General features: G+C 40.4%; 1 protein-coding gene across 14 annotated transcripts in view; it reads right to left on the minus strand.

Annotated features, from left to right (window-relative positions):
• Positions 1 to 26,539, minus strand: part of LOC108271494 (microtubule-associated protein 4) — an 87,526-nt gene that overhangs the window by 35,600 nt on the left and 25,387 nt on the right. For 8 of the 14 annotated variants that reach the window (XM_053683593.1, XM_047158028.2, XM_047158071.2 and 5 more), the window contains exons 3-6: positions 25,865 to 25,924; positions 7,204 to 7,323; positions 6,735 to 6,821; positions 1,621 to 1,776 (exon numbers count right to left, since the gene is read on the minus strand). In XM_053683593.1, coding sequence (XP_053539568.1) covers positions 1,621 to 1,776; positions 6,735 to 6,821; positions 7,204 to 7,323; positions 25,865 to 25,924 — 423 coding nt within the window. The remainder of the gene's footprint in view (positions 1 to 1,620; positions 1,777 to 6,734; positions 6,822 to 7,203; positions 7,324 to 25,864; positions 25,925 to 26,539) is intronic. The other 6 variants (XM_047158036.2, XM_047158040.2, XM_017479099.3 and 3 more) reach the window with 5 other exon arrangements.

The raw sequence follows: 26,539 nt of genomic DNA on the forward strand, positions 1-26,539 counted from the left end.
ACACATTTGCAATCAGCACACACCGACTGCCATGCAAGCTGTGCTTGTGGGTGACTCACACCACCTACTATAATACAACAGGCTGTCTCAGTGGTACCATTCTTCGCAGATGTTACCATTAAAGACCCTGAGAGTTCAAGATGGATGGCACAGTAGAATAGTTTCTGCTAAGGGTAATAACTTGCATGCTGTCCACTTTCATGCAGACACAAGTCAAGAGCTTCAGTTAATGCAAATCAAACATCAGAATGGGGAGAAGGTGTGATCTCTGTCACTTTTATTGTGCCATGGATGTTGGTACCAGAAGGGCTGGTTCGAGTATTTCAGAAACTGATGATCACCTGGAATTTTCACACACACAGCAGTCTCTAGAGTTTACACAGAATGGTGCGAAAAACAAACAAACAAATATCCTGTGAGCAGAGGGTCTGCAGAATGAAACACCTTGTTGATTTGAGAGATCAGAGGAGAATGGCCAGACTGGTCTCAGCCAACAGGAAGTCTACAGTGACTCAAATAAGCAATCTTTACATGCTGAGCAAAATAGAATCTCAGAAAGCCCAACACATCAAACGTTGAGGTCGATGGGCTACAGCAACAGAAGACCACATCAGTTTCCACTCCTGTTAGCCAAGAACAGGGATCTGAGGATATATTGGGCACAGACTTGCCAAAACTGGACCTGATGTGGTCTTCTGTTGTTGTAGCCCATCTACCTCAGCATTTGATGTGTTTTGCTTTCTGAGATGCTTTTTTTTTTTTGCTCACCATGGATGTAAAGAGTGATTATCTGAGTTACTATAGGCTTCCTGACAGCTCAAACCAATCTGGCCATTTTCCTCTGACCGCTCTTATCAACAATGCGTTTCCACCCACAAAAACAGTTGCTCGCTCAGTGCTTTTTGTTTTTAGCACCATTTTGTGTAAATTCCAGAGACTATTGTATTGTGGGTGAAAATCCCCAGAAATCATCAGTTTCTGAAATACTCAAACCAGCCTATATGGTACCAAGAACCATGCCATGCTTAAAGTCACTGAGCTAACATATTTCCTCATTCTGATGTTTGATGTGAACGTTAACTAAAGCTCTTGACCTGTATCTGCATGATTTTATGCATTGTGCTGCTGCCACATGATTGAATGATTGGATAACTGCATACATGAGCAGGTATACAGGTGTTTCAATTAAAGTGAACGGTGAGTGTTTGTAACAAGCCTAACTGTGTGACTCTCTGAATCTGGCTATACTGCCTCACATTGACAAGCCAGGTTACTGAACGTGTCCTCTGATGGATCTGGGTTTGTCAGGAGGGAGATCTCTAGCTGTAATCCCATAGTATCAGAAAGGTTGGTGAGTTTTGGGCTGCAATAAGATTAGTACTTAAATACATCTGCCAAGTATTATTAGCTAGACAGAAGGGTCATAATATTGATTTATGACACACATATAAATGTATGATATTACATTAGACTGAATTAGCAGGACATTGTGTTTAAACTTTCCCCATTACTAAATAAAGAGATGTGTAAAGTGATCTTAGGCTAGCTCAAGGTCAGTGTTGCTGGGTATTATGTGCCGAGCTGTGCATATCTGTGTATTTGTGAGTCTTTTCCCTCTACCTGCAGACAAGGCCAAAGGGCTCTTAGGTGTTAGAGGTGCCTCTGTAGCCAGCATTAGTGGTTGCTGGGTGTCTGCAATGCTTGAAGGTTTTTCTGATTGGAGTGATGCAATTCCACCATCAATGTTTGTTCCCAGTCCCATTGGCTGAGGGAAACCTGTGGGTGGGAACACAAAATGTTAATTGACATTTATAACAGCTGCATGCCGTATATACGTATTAGCACAGCAGTAGTTTACTGAACACCTACATTTGATTCTGTTAAGGCATCCGTTTTTCACCTCGGAAATATAGCAAGACTGCGCCCTATGCTAAACTTCTCTGTAGCTGAAAAGCTGATTAACTCCTTCGTTGTCACTTGGATAGATTACTGTAACACCCTTTTAGCCAGAGTGTCTGAAACTACAATCCATAAACTCCAATATGTACAAAGCTCTGCTGCCAGGATCCTGACTGGGACCAGGACATGCAATCATATTACTCCTGTGTCGGAGTCCTTGCACTGTCTCCCGGTCAGGTTCCGTGTCGATTTAAAAATTATGATGCTGACATACAAAGCATTACATGGCTTGGCTCCTAATTACTTATCGGTTTTATTAATTCCTTACACCCCAAATCACAGCCTGCGCTCCTCACAGTGTAATCTGTTAACTGTTCCACAAACCTGCTTAAAATCTCTGGGTGACAGCTTTTTCGGTCTCTGCTCCTTCCCTTTGGAACGAACCTATCGAACCTCTTCCTATCGAACTTAGGGAAGCTCAGGCCTTTGGCATTTTTAAAGCTCAACTTAAGACATACTTTTTTTAAACTTGCATTTGACTGCTGATGTCTACTTTTATTATTATTATTATTATTATTATTATTATTATTGTTTACTTTTAGAATTTTTTCCTGTGGACTGCTTATTTTGTGTACAGCGCTTTGGGAAGCTGCCTTTAAAGGCGCTCTATAAAATAAAGTTTGTTAATATTATTACATTTGAGTTGAGTTATTTTAACAAACAATTTTCCATCTGACATGGAGTATTAATTTAATTATTACTATTATTTATTTAGTCCAAATCACAATGCATGGACATCTAGTAATCTAATAGTTTTCGATTATACACAAATACAAGCATACATTATACACAAATATTTCTATGGACATCATTCCTTACAACTGATGTACAAATCAGATCTTTCAATAAATAAAATTATTATTATTAACATCAACAGCAAGAATAATGATAATAATAATAATAATAATAATACATGAAATGAGAACGCATATATGAGGGATATTCAACAAGACCAACTACTGAAAGTCAGATAAAGCAACAACAGATGGAATGGCTCAGGCATTACACCTGACATGAATGTTGAGCTAGGGGTGACTCATCACCTCGGCAAAGTGAGACATTTTCAATCTATTCTCTCTGCTCTGTCTCAGGAAGAACATTTTACCGAGATCTGCTAATAGGCACTTGTAAGAGCAACATGCGGAGATATGGTGCCATTTGATTCGGCTAATTAAGATATTTCTATTAAAAGAGGGTGTTAGTGTTCTAAAAGAAATGGCATCATCATTCATTTGGAGGAACAGTGTACTTTTGTAAATGTCATCACAGAAATGGGAATGCAAAAGCAACAAGCTGTCTCTGTCCAAGCACGGTGACGTCTATCAGAATCGAAAACAGCTCCCACTCTACCAAAAAGCATGTCTATAATACATTCCTGTCTCATCCTCTTCACCTACTGCACTGCCGCATACTGTATTTCACACTCGATACCCTTGGGTATTTCTTGCACTACTGTAGTTAGTAATATACTTACACTATTGCTTGCACTACAATATATGCGCACCATCCATTTTATTAGGAACACTTGTGCATTCATGCAGTTATCTAATCAGCCAAATCCCATGGCAGCATTGCAGTGCAAAAAATCAAGCAGATACAGGTCAAGAATTTCAGTTAATGTTCAATCAAACATCAGAATGGGGAAAACGTCATCTCTGTGACTTTAACCATGCCATGGTTGTTGGTGCCAGTTCAGAAACTGGAAAAGACCAGGTCACTGATTTTTCTAATCTTCAACTGTCGAGTTTGGATGAGTCTGTGCCCACAATCGCCTCAAATTCATGTTCTTAGCTGACAGGAGTGGAACCTCCACCAAGTTCGATGTTTTGTGCATGCTGATATGCTTTTCTGCTTACCACGATTGCAAAGAGTGATCATTTCAGTTACTGCAGTATCTCACAAAAGTGAGTACACCCCTCACGTTTGTAAATATTTGATTATATCTTTTAATGTGACAACACTGAAGAAATGAAACTTTGCTACAATGTAAAGTAGTGAGTGTACAGCTTGTGTAACAGAGTAAATTTGCTGTCCCCTCAAAATAACTCAACACACAGCCATTAATGTCCAAACCGCTGGCAACAAAAGTGAGTACACCCCTAAGTGAAAATGTCCAAATTGGGCCCAAAGTGTCAATATTTTGTGTGGCCACCATTATTTTCCAGCACTGCCTTAACCCTCTTGGGCATGGAGATCACCAGAGCTTCACAGGTTGCCACTGGAGTCCTCTTCCACTCCTCCATGACGACATCACGGAGCTGGTGGATGTTAGAAACCTTGTGCTCCTCCACCTTCCGTTTGAGGATGCCCCTCAGATGCTCAATAGGATTTAGGTCTGGAGACATGCTTGGCCAGTCAATCACCTTCACCCTCAGTTTCTTTAGCAAGGCAGTGGTCGTCTTGGAGGTGTATTTGGGATCGTTATCATGCTGGAATACTGCCCTGTAGCCCAGTCTCCGAAGGGAAGGGATCAGTCTCTGCTTCAGTATGTCACAGTACATGTTGGCATTCATGGTTCCCTCAATGAACTGTAGCTCCCCAGTGCTGGCAGCACTCATGCAGCCCCAGACCATGACACTCCCACCACCACGCTTGACTATAGGCAAGACACACTTGTCTTTGTACTCCTCACCTGGTTGCCGCCACACACGCTTGACACCATCTGAACCAAATCATTTTATCTTGGTCTCATCAGACCACAGGACATGGTTCCAGTAATCCATGTCCTTAGTCAGCTTGTCTTCAGACAACTGTTTGCGGGCTTTCTTGTGCATCATCTTTAGAAGAGGCTTCCTTCTGGGACGACAGCCATGCAGACCAATTTGATGCAGTGTGCGGCGTATGGTCTGAGCACTGACAGGCTGACCCCCCACCCCTTCAACCTCTGCAGCAATGCTGGCAGCACTCATACGTCTATTTCCCAAAGATAACCTCTAGATATGACACTGAGCACATGCACTCAACTTTTTTGGTCGACCATGGTGAGGCCTGTTCTGAGTGGAACCTGTCCTGTTAAACCGCTGTATGGTCTTGGCCACCGTGCTGCTGCTCAGTGTCAGGGTCTTGGCAATGTTCTTATAGCCTAGGCCATCTTTATGTAGAGCAACCATTCTTTTTCCAGATCCTCAGAGTTCTTTGCCATGAGGTGCCATGTTGAACTTCCAGTGACCAGTATGAGGGACTCACTACTTTACATTGTAGCAACATGTAATTTCTTCAGTGTTGTCACATGAAAAGTTATAATCAAATATTTACAAAAATGTGAGGGTGTACTCACTATTGTGAGATACTGTATATCCTTCCTAGAGACTCGAACCAGTCTGGCCATTTTCCTCTGCCCTCTCTCATTAACAAGCCTTTTCCACCCACAGAACTGCCGCTCACTGGATGTTTTTCCCCGCACCATTCTTTGTAAACTCTAGAGGTTGTTGTGTGTGAAATTCCCAGTAGATCAGCATTTTCTGAAATACTCGAACCAGCCAATCTGGTACCAAAATCCATGCCACGATCAAAGAGCTCATACTTTGTTCTTCATTCTGATGTGAGCATTAACTGAAGCTTTTGACCTGTATCTGCATGATATTATGAATTGTGCTGCTGCCACATGATTGGCTGATTAGATAGCTGCATGAATGTGGAGGTGTACTGATGTTCTCAATAAAGTGCACAGAACGCATATATTTTTTGCGTTACAATGCGCTAGCATTGTTGTAATACATCCATGATGTATTACAACAATGCTAGGAGGCGGCTGTGGTTCAGGTGGAAGAGCAGGTCGTCCACTAATCGTAGGGTTGGCGGTTCGATTCCCGGCCCACATGACTCCACATGCCGAAGTGTCCTTGGGCAAGACACTGAACCCCAAGTTGCTCCCGATGGCAAGTTAGCACCTTGCATGGCAGCTCTGCTACCATTGGTGTGTGTGCGTGAGAGAGAATGAGTGAATGAGACACAGTGTAAAGTGCTTTGGAACCGCTAAAGTTAAAAAAAAAAAAAAAAAAAAGAAGCGTTATATAAGTGCAGACCATTTACCATAATGTGATTTGCACTATGAACACAATTCTCAAGGTCCTTGCATTGTTACAGTGGAAAGAATGGCAGCTAAATTGTTTGTGCTTCACGGACACTTGTCTTTCTTGTCACATCAATTGTCGTCTTAATTAGTTGATTGTTCCATAAGAATTTAATGTATAATTTGCAAATAGCAAATAAATGCATCTTATATAAAGCACCATTTTACTGTTTTCAATTTGTTTTTTATTTGACCTATAGCAAGAAAACATTAATTCAACACTGGCTATGATGACAAGTGGAAAGCAAAGAGGTTATAAAAGCTGCTGATAATGAACATACTTAAAAATATATTATGATGTTCACGTATCATGATACCATGCATCAATATTATATCGTCATATTGCCCAGGCCTAGTGCTAAATCGAGGATTCCAGCCAAGCATACTTAATATAAACACTATCTATATAAATGATTGATGTATTGTGCACTGAATTTTGTGGCTAAGACACTGTTAGGGTATTATGTACTATATCTAAGCCCAAGTAAGTTTAATACTGTGCAGCTGCTGAAAACCATGCGTTCTGTGATGTATAAGTACCTATACACACCTATACACATTTCTGCAAGGAACAGTGTTTGCCAAAACAAAAATAAGCATACTTACAGATACATTTATCATAGCCGGGACATGTAGCAAAAAAATGTATAATAATAGCAAGATAATGGAAAGAAAGTGGCATCAGTGGCACATAGACATGAACCTGAGAAAGTTCCCATGAAGCCAGTGTCCATCATCTGGGAGGGGTGAGACTGAGCACCCCAGTGATCAGGAAAACCAGCCATAGAGCCTATGAGAAAGAAAGGAGGAGAAAAGAAGTAAAGCTGAAGAAGAAAGCTGAAGGATCGAGGGAGAGGGGAAAAAAAAAAAAAAACAGAGCACAAGAAAAAAGACAGCGCAAACAGCCACAAGCCACAACCACTCAGATGAGGGGGTTGCTATTTTCAATCAAGACGCTGATAATATAAAATGGGAAAATGCATTGTTTTTGAGGCCGAGACAAGCTTTTTGGCAGACTGGTGCCATTTTAAATACTCTTTTCAAAATCTACAATTTTGTTCAGATAAATTAATGCCTAAAATCACTGCAACATCACAGGCTCGTTTACTATCTCACATGTAGCCTGCAAGCAAATGGCTTTATTACGCAGCACATCAAACATCGGTTCTCACCTGGCAGAAAGTCCGACACCAAAGCCTGCTGGTCTATTAGACGTGGCTGCACTTCCTTCTGCAGCTCCTGGTGCGACACTGAAATCTGTTCCCCTGGTTTCCCTGATAGACCTACAGTGCCTGCAACAAAGATGTAGAAAATAACATGACCCGGAAATAACATGCATGTACAATTTTTCATATGCGCCTAACCTCGCAACATTACAGAAACCATTTCATAAACTCACCTTCATCCCAACCACAGTCAAATCCCTTGTATCCTTTAGGTCAACAAATACAGTTTGATATGCATCAGTGGGACGATGTTAGATACAGAGCCTGTTCAGAGTGTGTGCAGTGGAGCAGGCCTGAGAGGCATCTGTTTGTGGGTATATGTGTGTGTGTATATGTGTGTGACTGGCACAGTGTGAGCCTGCGGTCCCGTCTCGACCGGGAACCTCTTGACTCTTTGCAGGCCTGCCTCCTGATCTGAAGTGCTTGTTCTGATCACAGCAGGGGTAAAGCACCCTCCCTCTCTCCCTCTTTCCCTCACCCCCTCATTGCACTCTCCCATGGCGGCCTGGTGGCTTTTCAAGGGTGACAGTGAGAAGACTTGACAGAACAACACCCACAGTGACTACAACCACCACAGGTCCTGAAAAACCCAAGCAGAGCTCCTGGGGCATTCGCTTAGGCCACCTACTGTTTATTAAAACAAGCTCGATGCGGTCATTGGATAGCCTGTCTGGTGCTGTGTCAGGGAAATTGGAAGAGGTAACACAAGTAAAAAGATTTCTTATGGCTGTGCGAAACTACTAATTTGGTTGAAATTCAAGTATTAAAAATGTAGAAGTAAATCAGCCCCCATGCTGCATGCTCGCTGAAAAGCCCATATCCCCCTGTCACTTTGAGTTTCGCTGACTTGACCTCCTCTGTTCTAACCTTCCAGCTCTGTCTGCTCTCACAGCCGAATGAGCCACACACACAGTACGCTAAAATCAATGAGATCTCCCTGAAGAGAAGGCTCTCCTGATACTTGGCCATCCTCTGAAGAGCAAGAGCTTTTATTTTTGTTAATCACATCTTTGTTTCTTCGTAATTCATTCAATCACTTCCAGTAAGTGCTGTATCCTGGTCAGGGTCACCGTGTATCCGAGCCGATCCCGGGAACAATAGGCAAATCCTGGTTGGATGGCAGTCCATCACAGGGCTCCATGCACAGACACCTTTACACACGGCTTCACGCCTAGGGGCAAGATTGTTCAAGCCAATCCACCGCCTGGCTTGTTTTTGGGTAGTGGGAGAAAACTGGAGAACCAAGAGGAAACCCGCACCAACATGGGACATAGGACATGCAAAATGCCACACATATAATAATTTAAAAAGCACAGGATCCTGAGTTCTGGAGCTGTGAAAAGGCAACACTACCTGCTTGCCATTTTTAAAAAATTATTATTATTATTTTTTTTTATTTTTTTATTTTTTATTTTTTTTTTTACAGAAAATGGTTTAATGCAAAAACAATCTTAGAAAAAGAACCTAGCTAATCCCAAGCAGAGATGCCTGAAGTCATGCTGAGCTTTGCTTCAAAAAATTTTTTAGGGAGCAGTGACTAAGCCAGTATGTTTACCAGCAATCTGGTATATGCGATAGAATAAGTCATCTCTCAGAGGATGACGGATAGAAAGCACTGAAAGAAGTGCATTCAGGCATATGCAGGCAATTTCATCCGTGTAAAAGAGCTGCTTACCACCAGGATTTGACAGCCTGCTCGTCTCAGCAGTACAGTAAGAGTTCATGAATTATGGCGATGCATTAGTGCCAAATGTATTCAAGTCTACAAGGCATATGAAAACATGACCACTAGATTGGAGGCAACAACACTCCAACCCACAAATCTGATGCCTGCTAGGTGAAGGGAGTGTCATAACCCATTTGGGTGATGTGATGTGCACAAGCAGCAAGCATTACTGAGAGGAAGTCAGGAAAAGCACTTTCTTAGGTGGTTTTCACACTGGGCAAGTTTGCTGCGGTCCGAATCTGAGCGCGCTTGTTCCCGGCGCCCCCTGTGACGTTGGTCTGGTTTCAGACTCGCTCGATTCTATCGAACTCTGGTGCATTTGCATTCATCTTACGTCATCGCAAACACACAATGCGAGTCGCGTTGTGTTCCCCCATATTTTTAATTATTTGGTGCTATTATGCACAGAAGTGGACCCCTTCTGTGTCACCCAATGCTCCCCTGCCACTCATTGTACACGTGTGTTGTCGAAATTAATGTCGTCGTCATCGGCTAACGCACATGCGCGTTACTTCCTGAAGAACTGCAGACTGGCGTTCGAGTTGCGTTCACATTCACAGGTAATCGCGGCACAGCTCCAGAGCAACCGGACTCAGACTGCCTCCTGCAAGTAGCCTCGGTTTTGGTACCACGTTGTGCTTCCCGGTCCGCATGACAGCTTTCACGTTACCAGTTTTTCATGCAAACCGTGCTCTGTTTCAGACTAAACTGCCAGCATGGAAGCCCCCTAAGTGTCCAATTAGATTCAGGCAGCCATGTTTGTTTTTGTTTTTCAACAATTCCCATATTAGGCATTTTGGATAACAATTATGCCGTTCTGTACTCTAGTGCCTATAACAAACACTTTTTAAAAAAATAAAATAAAAATAATTATTGACACAGATAGAGCAGGAGAAGAAATCCAACCAGAACAGACTAAGCAGATGAGTGTTTAGATACAGGTGTACTAGGTTAGCCAACTAGTTTGAGTCTATAGTGTAAAAAAACTGCTTCAGGATAAGAGGACACTGTAGTGAAAAAGGGTCTCTGCAGTGACGAGCAGCATATTTTGCAATGTTTGTCAGAGACGGGGACAAACTAACATTTCTAACTAAAAACCTACACCAGCAAATAAATGAACAAATTTAGTTTTTGCTTCTGCTGCAGCACGGTTGCATTCTTCATGCTGACTGTATTGATTCTTCTATAGCAACAGATAACACACAGAGACATACTGTAGATGTGCCATATACTTAAAACTAATAATGAACAGATTATTGTTATTTACCGTAGAAAATATATAATGATTCAAATGGAGATGTTTAGATATTTAATCATGGAAGGAGTATCTAGTGTCAGCACTTTTTTTTTTTTATAGTCACTAAGTTTTCCACACATGGGAGTCTTCAGGACTGCAGGGATAATTGTTTATGGCCGTTATATCACACTATATGGCCAAAGGTTTGTGGACACCTGATCATCACATCCACAGGTACTTTTTTAACATCCCACTCCAAATTTAGTCCCTCTTTGTTATAATAACCTCCACTCTTCTGGGAAGGCTTTCCATTAGATTTTGGAGCGTGGCTGTGGGGATTTGTGATCATTCAGCTTCAAGAGCATTAGTGAGATCGGACAATGATGTTAGGAGAGGAGGTCTGGGGTGCAGTCGGCGCTCCAGCTCATCCCAAAGATGTTCAGTGTGGTTGAGGTCAGGGCTCTGTGCAGGAGACTCGAGTTCTTCCACTCCAACCTTCACAAATCATGTCTTCATGGAGCTTGCTTTGTGCACAGGGCCACTGTCATGATGGAACAGGTCCAGGCCTCTTAATTCAGGTGAAAGGGAAATTGTAATGCTACAGCCTACAAAGACATCCTATACAGCTGGACATCCTACAACAATTTGGGGACGAACCACATAAAGGTGTAATGGGCATGTGTCCACATACTTTTGGTCATATAATGTTAGAAGTTCTAACAGGAATGTCATGTTTTATTCTTTACTTTTACAATTCATTTCATTTAAATTCATTCTCTTCAATTAAAAGACCTTATTATGACACATCAATATAGCATAATATTAAAAAAATTAACAAAACATTTTGCTGCATCCACAGACAGAAGTGCCCTTATTATAAACTGTGAATAGGTTGCGCAGCTGGACGAACGTAACTTAGCATAAAACCAGATTGTTGGTCAGACTCTGATGTTGCTTTGTGTGCTTCGTATCTAAACAGAACACAACACTGACACACCCAGGACGAAAATGTTGAGTGTATAGAGCCAAATTTGTGCGAGAGTCACTCTGGACCTCAATCCAGTGAAGAAAATGTGTGGGATTATTTGGAACAGCAGGTGAAACACTTGAAACACCAACAAGCTCTAGCTGGACTGTGCACTCAGTTAGTGGAAGAGTGATCGAGACACTAGTGGCATTCTGACCTGCCAGGGACCGATGCTTTTACTAAGACAAGGGGAGACACAGGCAAGTAATAGGAAAGAAATTACACATGCAACTTGTCCAGTCATACTGCCCAGCCATATGCACGATCACAATCTGATGACCTGATCTACGTTAAAGAAAGTACCCGAGTGGATTTGATCATTTCTCCCCTATTGACTGCTGTACCTACTTGAAATGTTCTTATGAGATCAGCTGAACCCGGCGCTATAGAAAAAGACATAAAGGCAAGCGTTGGTCAGGTTTTATGAATGAGACGTGGATTCCAAGGGAGGGTAACACTAGAGATGTGAACGAGTAGCAGACACGCTGGAAGTGAACGATGTTGTTGAGCAGCACAACCCAAGGTCAAGAAGAGAGATGAAACACTTTGCTTCTTTTATATAAAGCTATCTGCAGCGCTTAGAGCGAAAATGAAGACTGAGCAACAGCTGGAGAATGAATGAGACTATTTTGTGCAGCTTTACATAAAAAGAATAAAAAGCATGCGGTTATCCCTGAGTGAACTTTACCCAGAGTGCCTCTGTGCCCTCCTGGAGTTCGGTCAACCAACAAATTCATGACAAATAAGCTAATATTTCCAACTGAGTGCACTCTTATTTGTTGGGGGTTCTCTTAAATAAATAAATAAATAAATTAAATTAAAAAGAGAGAGAGAGAGAGAGAGAGAAAGAAAGAGAGCAAGAAAGCGAGAGAGACAGACAGAGAGAGAGAGAGAGAGAGAGAGAGAGAGAGAGAGAGAGAGAAAGAAAGAGAGCAAGAAAGCGAGAGAGACAGACAGAGAGAGAGAGAGAGAGAGAGAGAGAGAGAGAGAGAGAAAGAAAGAGAGCAAGAAAGCGAGAGAGACAGACAGAGAGAGAGAGAGAGAGAGAGAGAGAGAGAGAGAGAAAGAAAGAGAGCAAGAAAGCGAGAGAGACAGACAGAGAGAGAGAGAGAGAGAGAGAGAGAGAGAGAGAGAGAGAGAGAGCTGTAGAAAGACTGGGTGTTGTGAAGCATTGGTAAGAGTGAGAGATGAGAGCGCACTAGAGTTTGGCAGAGCGTGATGACTGAACGTTATAATGCAGTTGTCTAGAGTCTGAGCAATGGGCTTTTCTTCCACAGTCTCCTTCCCTCTCCATCTTGCACTTCAGTGTTTGGTTTTGCCTGACCCGGTTTATTCATGCTGCTGTACTTTTTTGTCAACACTGATTCTTTCAAATCCTCCTGGGACTCAGACTATTTTTTAACATCGACATGCAGTGGTTAAGGACACGCAGCACTCCGCAAAGCTGCCCTGCCAAACTGTCCATACCCGATGACGTTTTCAGGAACTGACCTTCAAATCGCTGCATTTTCATCGCTTTATTATAGAATGAACACTTTCACTAAAAGAGACATAGATCATGCACGAAGCACAATTACACCACTTACGTACAGAGGCACCGTTACAAGGAAGCAGTCAGTTTATGCAGTAAACACGCAAAGCGTACATGATCGAGGCTGAATAAATCACAGCTGAAAGGAGAGGAGGAGAGATGATGTCCTCTATCTGACCTGCATCCATTCGCTCCCAGCTGACACTCTTAGGCAGACCAACTTCAAACTAGGCCACTCATATCAAACTCGACTTGTGACTTAAACAGCTTCACTGAGCTTTTAAATGCACTACAGGATAAACATTGCGGTTCAACTCAATTTGAATCTGAAAGACAGAATGTACCCACAATCCATTGTTTTCAAAAAGTGCAGCGTAACAAATATTTGCCGCGTCATAAAAGGTAGGTTTCAGGTAGGGATGGGCGATATGCACTTAAAACTACATCACGATATTTTCTAGTATTTATGGCGATAACGATATCAGTGACGATATACATAAAGTACCTTTCACCACTGTTTTTAGCTACAAGTGACGGCTGATTGTAGACGTAGCTTCTGGTTTAGCGATAAACTCCTCCTCAGCTTCACGTCCGCCTTCCGCCGTACTCGTTTCCTCTGCACGTGAGCTGCGAACGGGTCGCACACAGAAATGCGTCATGATCTAGGATTTATCGTTATTATCGCGGAAAGACTAATTCTTATTGAATGGAGAATTTCTACCGGTATATCGCAAACGATAAGAAATCGCCCATCGCATGTTTCCAGCGGTTATTTTTTCTAAGAATCTTACAATACAATTGTTTAACCTCTCCAGCTGAAAAGAAATCATTACTGTATTATGACAATGCTATTCAAATGAAGTTCACCTGTGAATAGATAAAAGATGTGAATAACAGAACAGGCACGTCTGATGATGTAATGCGATAGAATATTTATCTACAGATAAAACACTGCAGTTTATTGGTTTGTTTTTAATTCTATACAAACGAGATTTATATTCTATTCTATACTAAGTTTGGAGTTTAACTCGGTGCGAGAGCCGTTTTTATGATTTTGTTCTTTGTTTTATGTTTTGTTGTACGTGTTTACTGTTTTATTCAGATTATGCTTGTACGGCACTTTGGTAAACATTTGGTTTTTTTTTTGCTTTTTTTTAAAAAAGTGCTCTATAAATAAACTTTGACTTGACTAAGTTATTACTACAATAACAATGTTTCTTTTGCAGCAAATCCTAAACTTATTATTAAATCAACACTTTCTGGAAAACAGATTTATTGTTCTGTTTCACGCCGTCTCTCGGCAGCTGCCTGCGCTCCCGGAACAAATCTTTATTTGTTTGCAACTGAATAGAAATGCGTGTTTTGCATATTGTGACCACACACACACAAACAAATCACAGTAGGAATTCAGAGTCTTCCTCCAGCTCATTTAATGTTCTTGTCCTTATCAGCACTAATAAATAAATAAATAAATACATAAATAAACCCTCAGCTGCATGATTAATACTGTTAAAAATCCCCAACTAGCAACTGTATGTTATATTGAAATCCTGTGGTATTCCTGATACACATTTACTTTTACTCTTTCACCAATCAAATGAAAACATCACCCAAAATTCCCCCTCTTTTATTATTAGGAATATTCTTTTATATGCCTAAAAAAAATAAATAAATAAATAAATGAAAAAAAAAAGGCCTGAGGTTACAAATCTCGTCTGTGACTGCGAGAAAAGCTGTCTTGGTAGGAAAATGTCGTCTTTGTGGCATAAAGAATGATTTACGCACGTCCTTTTGTAGAGGACGCTGAGTATCAAGCCGAATCGAGAGTAAGCTGATGAGCTGCTTCTCATTCCAAGTGCAGAGGAAAATACAGCTGCTATATTATAACTTTACATTTTTGACACAGTTTCTATAAAAAAATTTTTTTAAAAAAGAATAAATAAATGCCATACTAATTATTTATTGGAAATACTGATAATCATGCAAGGTGTTTTACTTATAGTTCTGTTCTTAGCACTTTGTTACTGCATAGCACGCTGCATCCTTTGGCCCAGATTCACGTTTGTGCTATTTTTGTCACGTCTGTAAAATGTTAACATTTTTAGTTTCTTATAGATCACCTATAAACTACTGGCGTCAATATCATTTCTTTTCCTCGATCGCTAAAAACACTGTAAGAAACAAAAGATCTTAGAAAATGTCAGCTCTCTAAGAAAGTTAGAAAGTTCATATTCATTTTGAGATTTGTACAGACAGTTTTAAAAAAACAAAAAAAAAAACCGTTATGATCAGAATAATTGTTAGTTGTGCTAGAGATGATCTGTCAGAACATGTCAAATCAAATTGACATGCTAACGATGATGCAGAAACATGCTCATCGTGCAGTGCATATACGCTCACCAACCACTTTATTAGGGACACCTGCACACCTGTACATTCACACCATCAAATCAGCCAATCATGTGGTGGCAGGACAATGTATAAATCATTCAGATACAGACCAAGAGCTTCAGTTCATGTTCACCTCAAACATCAAAATGGGGGAAAAAATGAGACCGTGACTATTCAGTGTAACTGGAACAATTTTGCCCGGTCTTCAGCGGTGGAGTTTGGGTGAGTCTTCCCCACTGTAGCCTCAGACTCGTGTGTTTTTGGCTGACGGGAGAGTACCATGATGTGGTCTTCTGCTGTCGTAGCCTGTCCGCCATCAGTGTGTTGCAGATGCGCAGATGCTTTTCTGCTCACCACGACTGTAAAGAGTGCTTATTTGATTTTCCATAGCCTTCATGTCTGCTGGAATCAGTCTGGCCATTTTCCTCTGAACTGTCTCATTAACAAGGCGTTTCCACCCACAGAACTGGATGTTTCTTTATTTTTATTTTTTTTTTACCCCCGCACCACTCTGTGTAAACTCCAGAGACTGTTTTGTGTGAAAATCCCAAGAAATCAGCACTTTCTGAAATACTCAAACCAGTCCATTTGGCACCAACAACCATGCCGTCAAAGTCAAAGTCACTGAGTTCACATTTTTTCTCATGTTTGTTGTGAACATTAACTGAAGATCTTGACCTGTATCTGCATGATTTAATGCACTGCGCTGCTCCCGCTCACACCGAGGCAGCAGATGCACAACATCTGCAGTAGGACTGTCTAGCATGTGTTTAAAGTAGAGTAAAAGTAGGAGAGGCTGACCCATTTGCAGCTCCCTCATGAGATGGAGCTGCATCACATCACCTCACTTTGCTGCCTGCTTCCTTACTGGAGCGGCCACGTTCACGCCATCAGCATGAGGAAGAGAAAAAAACGTAGGGAAGGTCATTAATAGAAATTTGAAAAAGTAAGAACATTCACAAGTGGAACAGTCAATCTGTCAATGTCAATCTGAAGAATGAAAATGTGCCTCTAATAATTATTTCAGTCACGCAACTGGTTTAATGAGCGAACGGAAGTTCTCACAGATACTGTGTACGGTGGACTGCGAGCAGGTGATACGCTGAGGAGAACGACGCAACACAAGTCACAACAGCAAAGGTGCAAACACAGGAACAAGAAAATCCTTATGGGTAGAGAGAAAACAGAATTTTATCACAAAAACTCTAGCGTGGACGAGACGACAATTTCTTTTTCAGATGTGCGGAAAGAAGCAGTTAAATGTTGTTTTTTAAAAAAACAGTAAGGTAAAAGTCCAGTGTGACCGCAATTAATAATCCCTCCAGGATTTCACGACTTTGTGATCGCAGAAATGAACGCAAAATCAAGCAAATACGGACGAGCTTATAATTTTGCAAAATTACAGCAGATTTTCCGCAGATTTGCACCAAGACGCATCGCGTGACATCATCACAATGCGCAGTCAGCCAAAACCCTAATCGATTCACGTGTGCTGGACAGGAGCAGAGCTAAAATGTTCCATTTACTAACAATCACTGCAAAAGACCGTGCGATTGCAATTTTCCCAATTCATGTAGTTTTTCAAAAAAAAAAAAAAAAAAAGCTGAATCACAAACTATGAAGAAGGGAAAAAGGCCACTCCTCTTTTTTTTTTTTAAAAAAAAAAACACAGACCAGAGAGATCACAGTCCCTATCACTTGGTTTATATTGGCTCAAGTCTGAGGCTAATGAATTCACAGGTCAAAGTTGACCTAGATAAAGTTGGTGCGAAGTGAAAGTAACTGCACCCCAAAGCAAATAAGTGTTATTCATGTCCCAGTGTCTTTTCCCTAACAATGTAGACTTTTCTGCTGGCGAGTTTTACTTGTGACTGCTTACTGACTGCTACGTTTAGCTGAAAAAGCAGGGGACAAAAAAGAAAAGTAAAAAAAACAGTCCCTTTTACTGGCAAGGGGTCAAAAATTGTAAATGTTGGCACTTCTTTGTAAAATCTGCACAGTTAATGAACCTGTTCTAATTGCATATTCAAAATCAAAAGAAAATCAGCCAGTTTTAAGAACTAACTGAAGTTAGTCTTCGAGGATTTCTAGAAGATGCTGAATAGCAGCAGGAAGAAAAGCTTTCTGAGGCTTACGCTGCAGCACCAACACTGGTGAGCCTGCAGAAAAGCTGAAATGTGTGTGAAAGAGAATTAAAAAAAAAAAAAAAAAAACGTTGACTGTGTTAATCCTCGAGCCGTGTCTGAAATTCAGCGCAAGCTGCCACAGAGATATCCGATAAAGCACCTACAGAAAGAGAGATGAACGTGCAATCATCTCAAACAATGGTTGTGCAAAAAGGGTTTAAGTATTCAAGGAGACGCCACAGAACAGAGCATGAGTGCAAGGTCTATATATTTAATCTCGGTCCTCCAATAAAATAGAGGGTAATGAAGCATAGAACAGCAGAGTAGAACAGAGTAAAATCACTGAGATTAGATTATATTGGTCAGAATGATTAGTAAATAAGTCTTCTCAAAAAGCAGTTCAGACACTAAAATAGCAGGAAAGTCAGGTTTAGTGCTGTGAGCTTTTAATAAAGTTTATTCAAATGCATTACAGAAGCCAGCTGTCTTGTCAAGTCAATTGGAGTTAAAAAATAATTTAAGCAAATACATGAGTTAAATAATGAACTAATAATGTTGTGGAGTGAACAGATATTTCCAGTTTGGAGAGGATTTGGTGATTTGCCCACTCAAACACAGCTGTGTCATATCACTGATTAGCTCTCAAGACCTTCACTCAATCAGGTTTTCTAAAGCATGAAAAACATGAAGGTGTGGAGTGTAGGGAGCACTAAAACAGCAGGTGTGAAACAGTGGCTTAAATTTAAAAATATATAAAAAACACCTGAGATACACTACCGGTCAAAAATTTGTGGACACTCGACAAAAGCTTTTGATCTGAAGGTGTATTATTAAACGTTTGAAATCGGTGTTGTAGAAAAAAATATAACTGTGCAAACATATTCATTATATATATATATATATATATATATATATATATATATATATATATATATATATATATATTTATTTATTTATTTTTTTTTTTTTTAAATGCATGACTTGGAGCGAAATATTCCGAAAAGCAGCCGATAAGTGTCCAGTGTAGGAGGGAACTCCTTTAATGCTGTTTAAAAAGCATCTCAAGAGGATTCCTCAAGAAATTCATTGAGAAAATGCCAAGAGTACATTTCTGGAAATTCTAGGCAAAAAGGGCATCTACTTTCAAGATGCTAAAATACTCAATTATTTTGATTTAGTTTTTTTTTTTTAATCACAACCTGATTCCCATTGGCTCCATTTATGTTACTACGGAGTTTTGATAACTTTATTTTTATTCTAAAATGTAAAAAAAAAAAAGAATGAGCGTGTCTAAAACTTTGACCGGTATTGTACATTGATACTATTTATTACCAGTAATAGGGTTACTTGTTGATACCGATACTGATTCTGAGTAACCTACTCACTATTAAGCACTAAGGGGCATCACAGAACATTTCATTCAGCTCTGTTTATTTTCCCCAGTTTACACAGTGGCCAGATTTAAAGTGCAGTCGCTAGCTACACAAGTTACCTTGGACCGAGTAGGCTTTCAATGGAGTAGGGGTGGGTTTTAATCAGAAAAACACTTCTGAACAGCTGTAAGTAAAGTGGGTTTCATTCACTAGGCTTATGCTGCGTCTCAATTCGCCTACTATCCGTCCTAAATAGTGTCGGAGATCAGAATACATGTGTCCCAAATCGCAGTATGTTGAAATGAGTATCCCAAAGGTACCCGGACGGTCTACACTCTCTGGTAGATTATCGGAGTGTGGGTCCATTGAAATTTTTTCCACTTGATATTACCCACAACCTCCTTGTGTGAGGGAGGAGTTTTTTGACTGTTTGCTTCTCAATGTATTATAGAGAGGTATAAATGAAATGTGGAAATATAAACTCATGGGAACGATAAAATTCAATTATACAGTAGAAATGATTTAAGGAATGATGAATGAAGAAAAGCAGAAAACACAACGAGGAGTTTACAGTGTTTATGGTGACGGCATGCGTACAGGTGTTAGTATGTCCCTGTACTTACATACTGTTTTGCTACAAAAAGCATGTACTTTTTCCCCTTCACAAAAAGAGTACATACATTTAGCGCATAGTATAAGAAGGTGAACTGGAACGCATCACAGCATTACTAACACGTATAGGTGAAGCGATGTTGCTATCGGAGCTTTATAATATATGTGTGTGTGTGTGTGTGTGTGTGTGTGTGTGTGTATATGTATGTGTGTATATTATATATATATATATATATACATACACACACACACACACACACACACACAAACACACATGAGTACGAATATGAGGTATCAGATGGATACCGTACCTAATATAAAGCTATTTTAAAAATGTAATTGTGAGCAAAATTACAAACCCAGTGTTAATGGGCAAGCTGGTTGCTGTTAAAAGCACAAGAGTTGCATCACATAAGTAAGTGCAAAAGGTACATGAGAGAAAAGGAAAAGAGAAGAGATCAGAGATCAAGCCTCGAAAAACCAGCGCAAGAGCTGAAGAGTCAGAGAGCTGTGTTACATACAAATAGAAAACAGCATATTAATCCTAAAGGCATCAGACTGCAGTGTTAGACAAGCAGCTGTTTATGTAAAAGCTGCAGAGACATGGAGTGGACCGAGGCATGGGTAACGTTTGCGTGTTTCGATAAAGGAGTTTTAGATGGAGATTAGAAAGAAGAGAGCAAAGCCAGGCAGAGATACAGACGGCTGTTTTAATATATCCGCACACACATTTGTTCTGATTTTAGCTATTTCTAATCATTATTATATCGATTTACACTTTGCACTGTGGGTAATGAATGAAAAGAACATGTGAGGCAAATGAAAAGCTGTCTCGACATTGTGCTACATATTTGCAGTATATGAAAGGAAAGCAGTGTATAAATATGTTTGTGGGACAACTGATTAGCTGAATGGGAGGAAATCGGATCGGTACTAGACTGCACTCGACCAACACCATTTTGATAAATAGTGAGGTTGAGGAGGATCCTGCAGGCTGGGCAAAGGAGGACACATGCGACAATAATCGTGTGTGTGTGTGTGTGTGTGTGTGTGTGTGTGTGTGTGTGTGACAGTAGTCTGTCACTGCCAGACATATCAGATTTTACCCTCCGCTACAATGCCCTAGAAAATTCCTATTCCACATGACTTGCCCAGTATTCTGTCTATCCTATAAACACACAACAGTAAAGGCCATGCTGGACTTGAAGCCACTGTGGTGACTAGAGATGCATTTGTATTTATTTATTTTTTGTTGGCTTTTCATTTGTTCATTCATGGTGAGTACTATGACGGGTATATATATGGTGGAGAATCAAAACTATTTGGGCTGTATTGAAGTCAGTCTCACATACTGGGCCTCTTTTACCAATCTTTTAGTGTAGCGGTGTGTAAATATTTTCTCTAAGCCACACCGAACCTCGTAAAAGACAAAGCTCACAAAGACCTGAAATGACGACTAAACAGAGAAAGGCTGCCTTGTAAATGCGCCGTTCACTAAATCTTCCAATAACGCAGCTCAGCCATTGCAGAGCACCAGCTACCGCAGACACACGCCAACTCTAAGGGTGCCATGGAGTGCTGCATGGATGACATACTTTTGTAGGCCAACCAGAAATTAGCATCACCCTGGATCCCTCAATAAAAATCCAATAGGATTTCTCCATTGGCTTTTAGATGTTATATACACACACACACACACACACACACACACACACACACATATATATATATATATATATGTAATTTTTTTATCTTGATTGTTCATCAAGATGATCTTCGCAAACGAACACAATTTTTATGAATCTCGAAACCTAAATATTATCGGCGGAAGTAAAAAGCTAAAAGTTAGGCTATAATAGAACTACACCACGGACAAATGTCTTCAACGTCAACAACACTAAGCCTCTGACAACTCTTTCAATCTTTATTTAAAAAAACAAAAAACACTATCACTGGGAAAAACTATAAATTGATAAATCTACGACGGAATAGTTTGCATGAGTGCGAGTATAAACACAACGAGGCTGTAGTAGAGGAGTTTTCCTGCTCAGCGTGATGACGTTTAATGTCCCCAGAAACCTCTCTAGTACCATTTAGCTACTCATTAGCAGCCATCTTTTTCAAGGAAGGTAAAAGCTTTTTTCACAATCACGAGTGGGGTATTACTGATGCATTTTATGTCCTAGAATAAATCGTGAAAATATCTTGAGCTTGTGTTAACCACAGACCTTATTTCAGGCATTTAACCAAAAACCCATAAAATAAAAAATACAAAAATAAACCATAGACTTCAGGACAATGGAACCAGAAGTGCTAACTCATCTCCAGGTGTTAGGACTCATTCCTGCAGCACTCCATTTCTTTTGTCTTAATTTAACTTTTGTCTTACCCGACTTCATTTACAGATTTCATTTGGATCGCTTTCTTTCAAGTCATTAATATAAAACAATTTTTTTTTTTTTTTTACACTAAACTTATGTGTGCAATTGAAATAGTTAGGTGATTTAAACTTGACCGTGTAATCCGTAACTCAGGCCAATTACAGGATTTGAAGCCAATCAATCCTGGTTCACCTACATGAGTCTCCTTATATCTACATTATCCCAAACTCAGGATACAAATTTTAGGCTTGGCTTTTTATCAACACTACCTTACTTGTGTAAATTCATTCAGCTTGATAAATGAGGCCCATTTTGTGTGTGTGTGCGTGCGTGCGTGCGTGTTTAGTTTGATGTCTAATTTCCTTATGGTAACGTCCTACGACTTGGCTCATCCTGCAGCGCACAAGTCCATCATGGGAGTCTACTAAGATGGGAGAAGTAGTGGTAATCCCACAGGTTTCCTAAACGTCGTCTCTCTGGTGCACTTGCTGCGAAGTCGCATGGTGAGGTGGCTGTGTATGGTGAAGACAGGAAAGGAGGCGCTGGGCTGGTAGGCAGAGGCAGGTCTAAGTCATTGACAGCAACAGCAGCAGCAAAGCTAATCCTCTGGAGCACATGATGAGGGGTAGAGCAAGGCGGAGAAGTGGAATTGGGGACAAGAATGGAGCAGGGTGCAGTCCGAAGACGACAGTGATAAATGAGCAACCAAGAGAGATGTGTGAAGGATAAAAAGAAATTGGTAAACAGAGGAAGAAAAGAATGGCATAATGAGTTTAATGAAGAGGGTCCAGTGAGAGAGGCAATGGGAAAAGAATAAAAGTGCTGGTTAGTACTTGATCACAACAGGATCAGGTGTCAATCAATTCAAACCATCTTCCCTTCCCTTCAGTTCCCCATGCATCTTCTCATGCAACATGCATAGCCACGCAGAACTTCCTCTTTAACAAACAAAAGCATGCAGAGCACAGCAGAGAGACTCAGAAGCGCCAATCAGGGACGAGCTGCTTACTTACAGTGCACACTAAATTCTCTGTCCTAGATACCGCAAGCCTTAAAAAGACTCATGAAAACATGGTTTTACAAAACACAACCTGTGCTAGGGCGGAGAAACATAAAAGGCACAACAGTGCCACCTCAAGGAGACTGAATCTAAAACATGAAGCGTAATAGTTCTGTTAACTACATTTTAGTCTTAACTGACTAATGCAAACGCTGACATCTGAACAGGTAGCATTAGCAGCTAGAGTCTGACGCCTGCGCTCTCAGTGCTGCCCGATTTATATACTGACCTCAGCATACAGACAGGACAGGCCAGAGCAGACAAGTGGGGGCCTCGTCCTAATAACGTAATGTGGCATGGGCAGTCGTGCTAGCACAGCGGGCCACGTCATGCAGTGTTGCACTTCTGACTCACCCTGTCTAAAACTTTTCACTCCTGTGTGCCAGATTGGATTTGGGTTTGGAGGGCAGCTGAGTTATTCCTGTACATGTCACAAGGTGGAATATACAGTAGCTGCATTCGATTACGAAAAATGCCAAGCCCGACTAAGCAAAAAAGTTTTCACAGGGCAAGTGCAGGAGATTGCAGTCAGTAACAGTTACACAACAGGCCAAACATTTGGAATAAACACTAAGCTTGTAAAATGACACTTGAAATTGAATTGTTACAGTGGGGGGAAATCATAAGCCACCATTCTCAAATTTATCATGTTTATGATTAGCCTTATTTGTTTAAGCCTACCGAATTTGCCACTTGAATTGAATGAGTTTAACTTTAAAAGTTCAAAAACAACCAGCCTCCTTTCAAGACCTTTGAGCAGGTAACTTACTAGCGTAGCATTTGTTTGACTAAAGGGTTAAGACGGCTGCTGGAGTACAACTGGTGACAAATGGACTATTTTCTGTAGCATTTTTTGACCTTGACTAGAAACCAAAAAATAACTATCATGCTACTGCTGTATTAATCAGTCCATACAGGATTCAGAATGTTTTTGTGCCTTTTTTTTTTTTTTTAAATTGTTTTGCACGGCCTTTCGCAGTGATGTTTGTTGGTAAACGAGGCCTTTTAGCTGTACTCATGTTCAACACACCTGAATCGAAGAGTGCTTTGGCTGAATGAGTGTTGTGATGACGTCACAGCGGTCCAAATCTGGGGAAAATCTGCAGGAATTTTGAAAAATTGTGGTCTCCTCTTACTATTGCGGAGTTCGGTTGATTTTTGTTAATTTCTGCGATCACAAAATCGCTAAATCCTAGGGGGACCGATTAGTAGATGGCCAAGTGATTCATTTGTGAAATATTTTTTAAACAAACAGTACAAAAAAAAAAAAAAAAAGTGTTACTTCCATAGTTTTGGCCTGTAGTGTATACAGCCTTTAGTGTGCAACAATTGCTATTACAAAAAATGGATTATAAACACAACGAAAGTTGAATTACAACCCCAATTCCAAAAAAGCTGTGAAAAATGGTAATGAATTTGCAGATCTCGTAAAACCATGTCATTCACAACAAAATATAGAAAACATATCAGATGTTTAAACTGAGGAAATTTACCATTTTAAGAAAAAAAATCATGTAATTTTGAAAAGTTGGGACGGGGGCAACAAAAGGCTGGAAAAGCAAGTGTTACTGAAAAGAAACAGCTGGAGGTTCATTGGCAACAGGTCAGTAACATGATTGGGTATAAAAAGAGTATCTTAAGAAAGACAGAGTCTTTCAGAAGTAAATATGGGTAGTGGTTCACCAATCTGCGAAAACCTGCATCTACAATTTGTGGAACAATTTCAGAATAATGCTCCTCAATGTAAAATTGCGAAGACTATGAATATCTCATCATCTACAGTACATAATATCAAAAGATTCAGAGAATTTGGAGAAATCTCTGTGCGCAAGAGACAAGGTGAAGATCAATACTGCATGCCCGTGATCTTCGGGCCCTCAGGCGGCACTGCATTAAAAACAGGCATGGTTCTGTAATGGAAATCACTGCATGGGCTCAGAAACACCTCCAGAACTGATTGTCTGAACACAGTACGCCCTGCCATCCGCAAATGCTGATTAAAGCTCTATCATGTAAAGAAGATGCCATATGTGAACATGATCCAGAAACGCCACAATCTTCTCTGGGACAAAGCTCATTTAAAATGGACTGAGGGAACGTGGAAAACTGTTCTGTGGTCAGACGAATCAAAATTTTTGAAATTCTTTTTGGAAGCCATGGACGCCGCGTCCTCTAAACTAAAGAGGACTATAGAGGAGAGGGACCAGCCGTCTGTTTATCAGCGCTCAGTTCAAAAGCCTGCATCTCTGATGGTATGAGGGTGCATTAGTGCCTATGGAATGGGCAGCTTGCACATCTGGAAAGGCAGCATCAATGCTGAAAGGTATATACAGGTTATAGCGCAACATTTGCTTCTATCCCATCTTTACTTCTGAGAGATTCTCCAAGATATCCTTTTTATACACAGTCATGTTACTGACCTGCTGTCAAGTAACCTAATCAGTAACAAAATGTTCCTCCAGCTGTTCCTTTTAGGAACATTACTTTTCCGGCCTCTTTTGCCCCCGTCCCAACTTTAAGATATATTGTGGACATCAAATTCAAATTTACCTTATTTTTTCCTTAAAATGGTACATTTCCTCAGTTTAAACATTTTATATGTTTTCTATGTTCTACTGTGAACAACATATGGGTTTATGAGATTTACAAATCTCAAACCCATTGCATTCTGTTTATTTACATTTTACACAGTGTCCCAACTTTTCTGGAATTGGGGTTGTACATTTCACTTCTTCTTGGACATGAAGATGGAATGGGCATTATTAGACGGAGTCTAGGAAATAGCGCAGCCCTAGTGAGAGTACATGTACAGATATATATGAAAAATAATAATAATACAAATGAAGTCTCACATAAGAAAGAAGGAAATATACTACATGAGAAAAAAAGATACTGAAATACACTGAACCCATTATGACGGACCGACCCGTTACAAAAAATACAACCAAGTAAGACAACATAAACCACATGGCACTGTGAATGCATGCAACCACCATTTATTGTTGCCATCAGTTAAACTGTAGACAGCAATATTAATTACAGCAAAATATGGACCAGATGTGACACTATGAAGAAACAATACAACTAAAGAGAAACGGCAAGTGTATCCAGGAATATTAGGGGATATTATGGGTGCCTCTTACCAGTTTTGGATGCCCCTTGGGCATTCTGTTCTCCATTCTCCAACACTGCACCTGTTTCTGCTTACACACACACACACACACACACACACACACACACACAGTAGTGCATCACTGACTCAACACTATCGAGCCCTCAAAAGCCTCTAAATGAAACTATTCAATCTCAGTCGTCCAACCACTGCAGCTTCAGACTGCACACTGACATAGCTAAAGAATCACGAGTCTAGATATAGCTTTTACATCTGTACAGAAATAGAGACTCATCCACTAGGCCATTTCACAGAGATCAACAAAATGTCTGCTATGAAGCATCACTGCTCTGCTCATTACTATGATTAACAGGAAGCCTAATACAGCAAACACTTCTGGGGCACAAACGTATCAAAGCATGGCAGTACCCATGGCAAAAAAGCTCTAGCAGACATCAGTAATGATATGGAGGATATGTGGAAAAGAACGCGAATCTCACTTCACGGATGTATCACTAATAAGTTTGGCTGTCCACAGTAAAGTGCATGGCAAGTTGTGGTTTAGATTCGTGTCCGAACTTTCCTTGTGTTTCCATTTTGCACTGCACTGATCTCAAAGCTTCAGCTTGCCAACGTAAATGGACGTGACTCATAATGCCAATTTGACTGGCCACTAGCAGCATTACAATTTCCCTTCACTGGAACT

The sequence above is a fragment of the Ictalurus punctatus genome, chromosome 1 (assembly GCF_001660625.3).
Source record: "Ictalurus punctatus breed USDA103 chromosome 1, Coco_2.0, whole genome shotgun sequence".
Classification (NCBI taxonomy): Eukaryota; Metazoa; Chordata; class Actinopteri; order Siluriformes; family Ictaluridae; genus Ictalurus; species Ictalurus punctatus.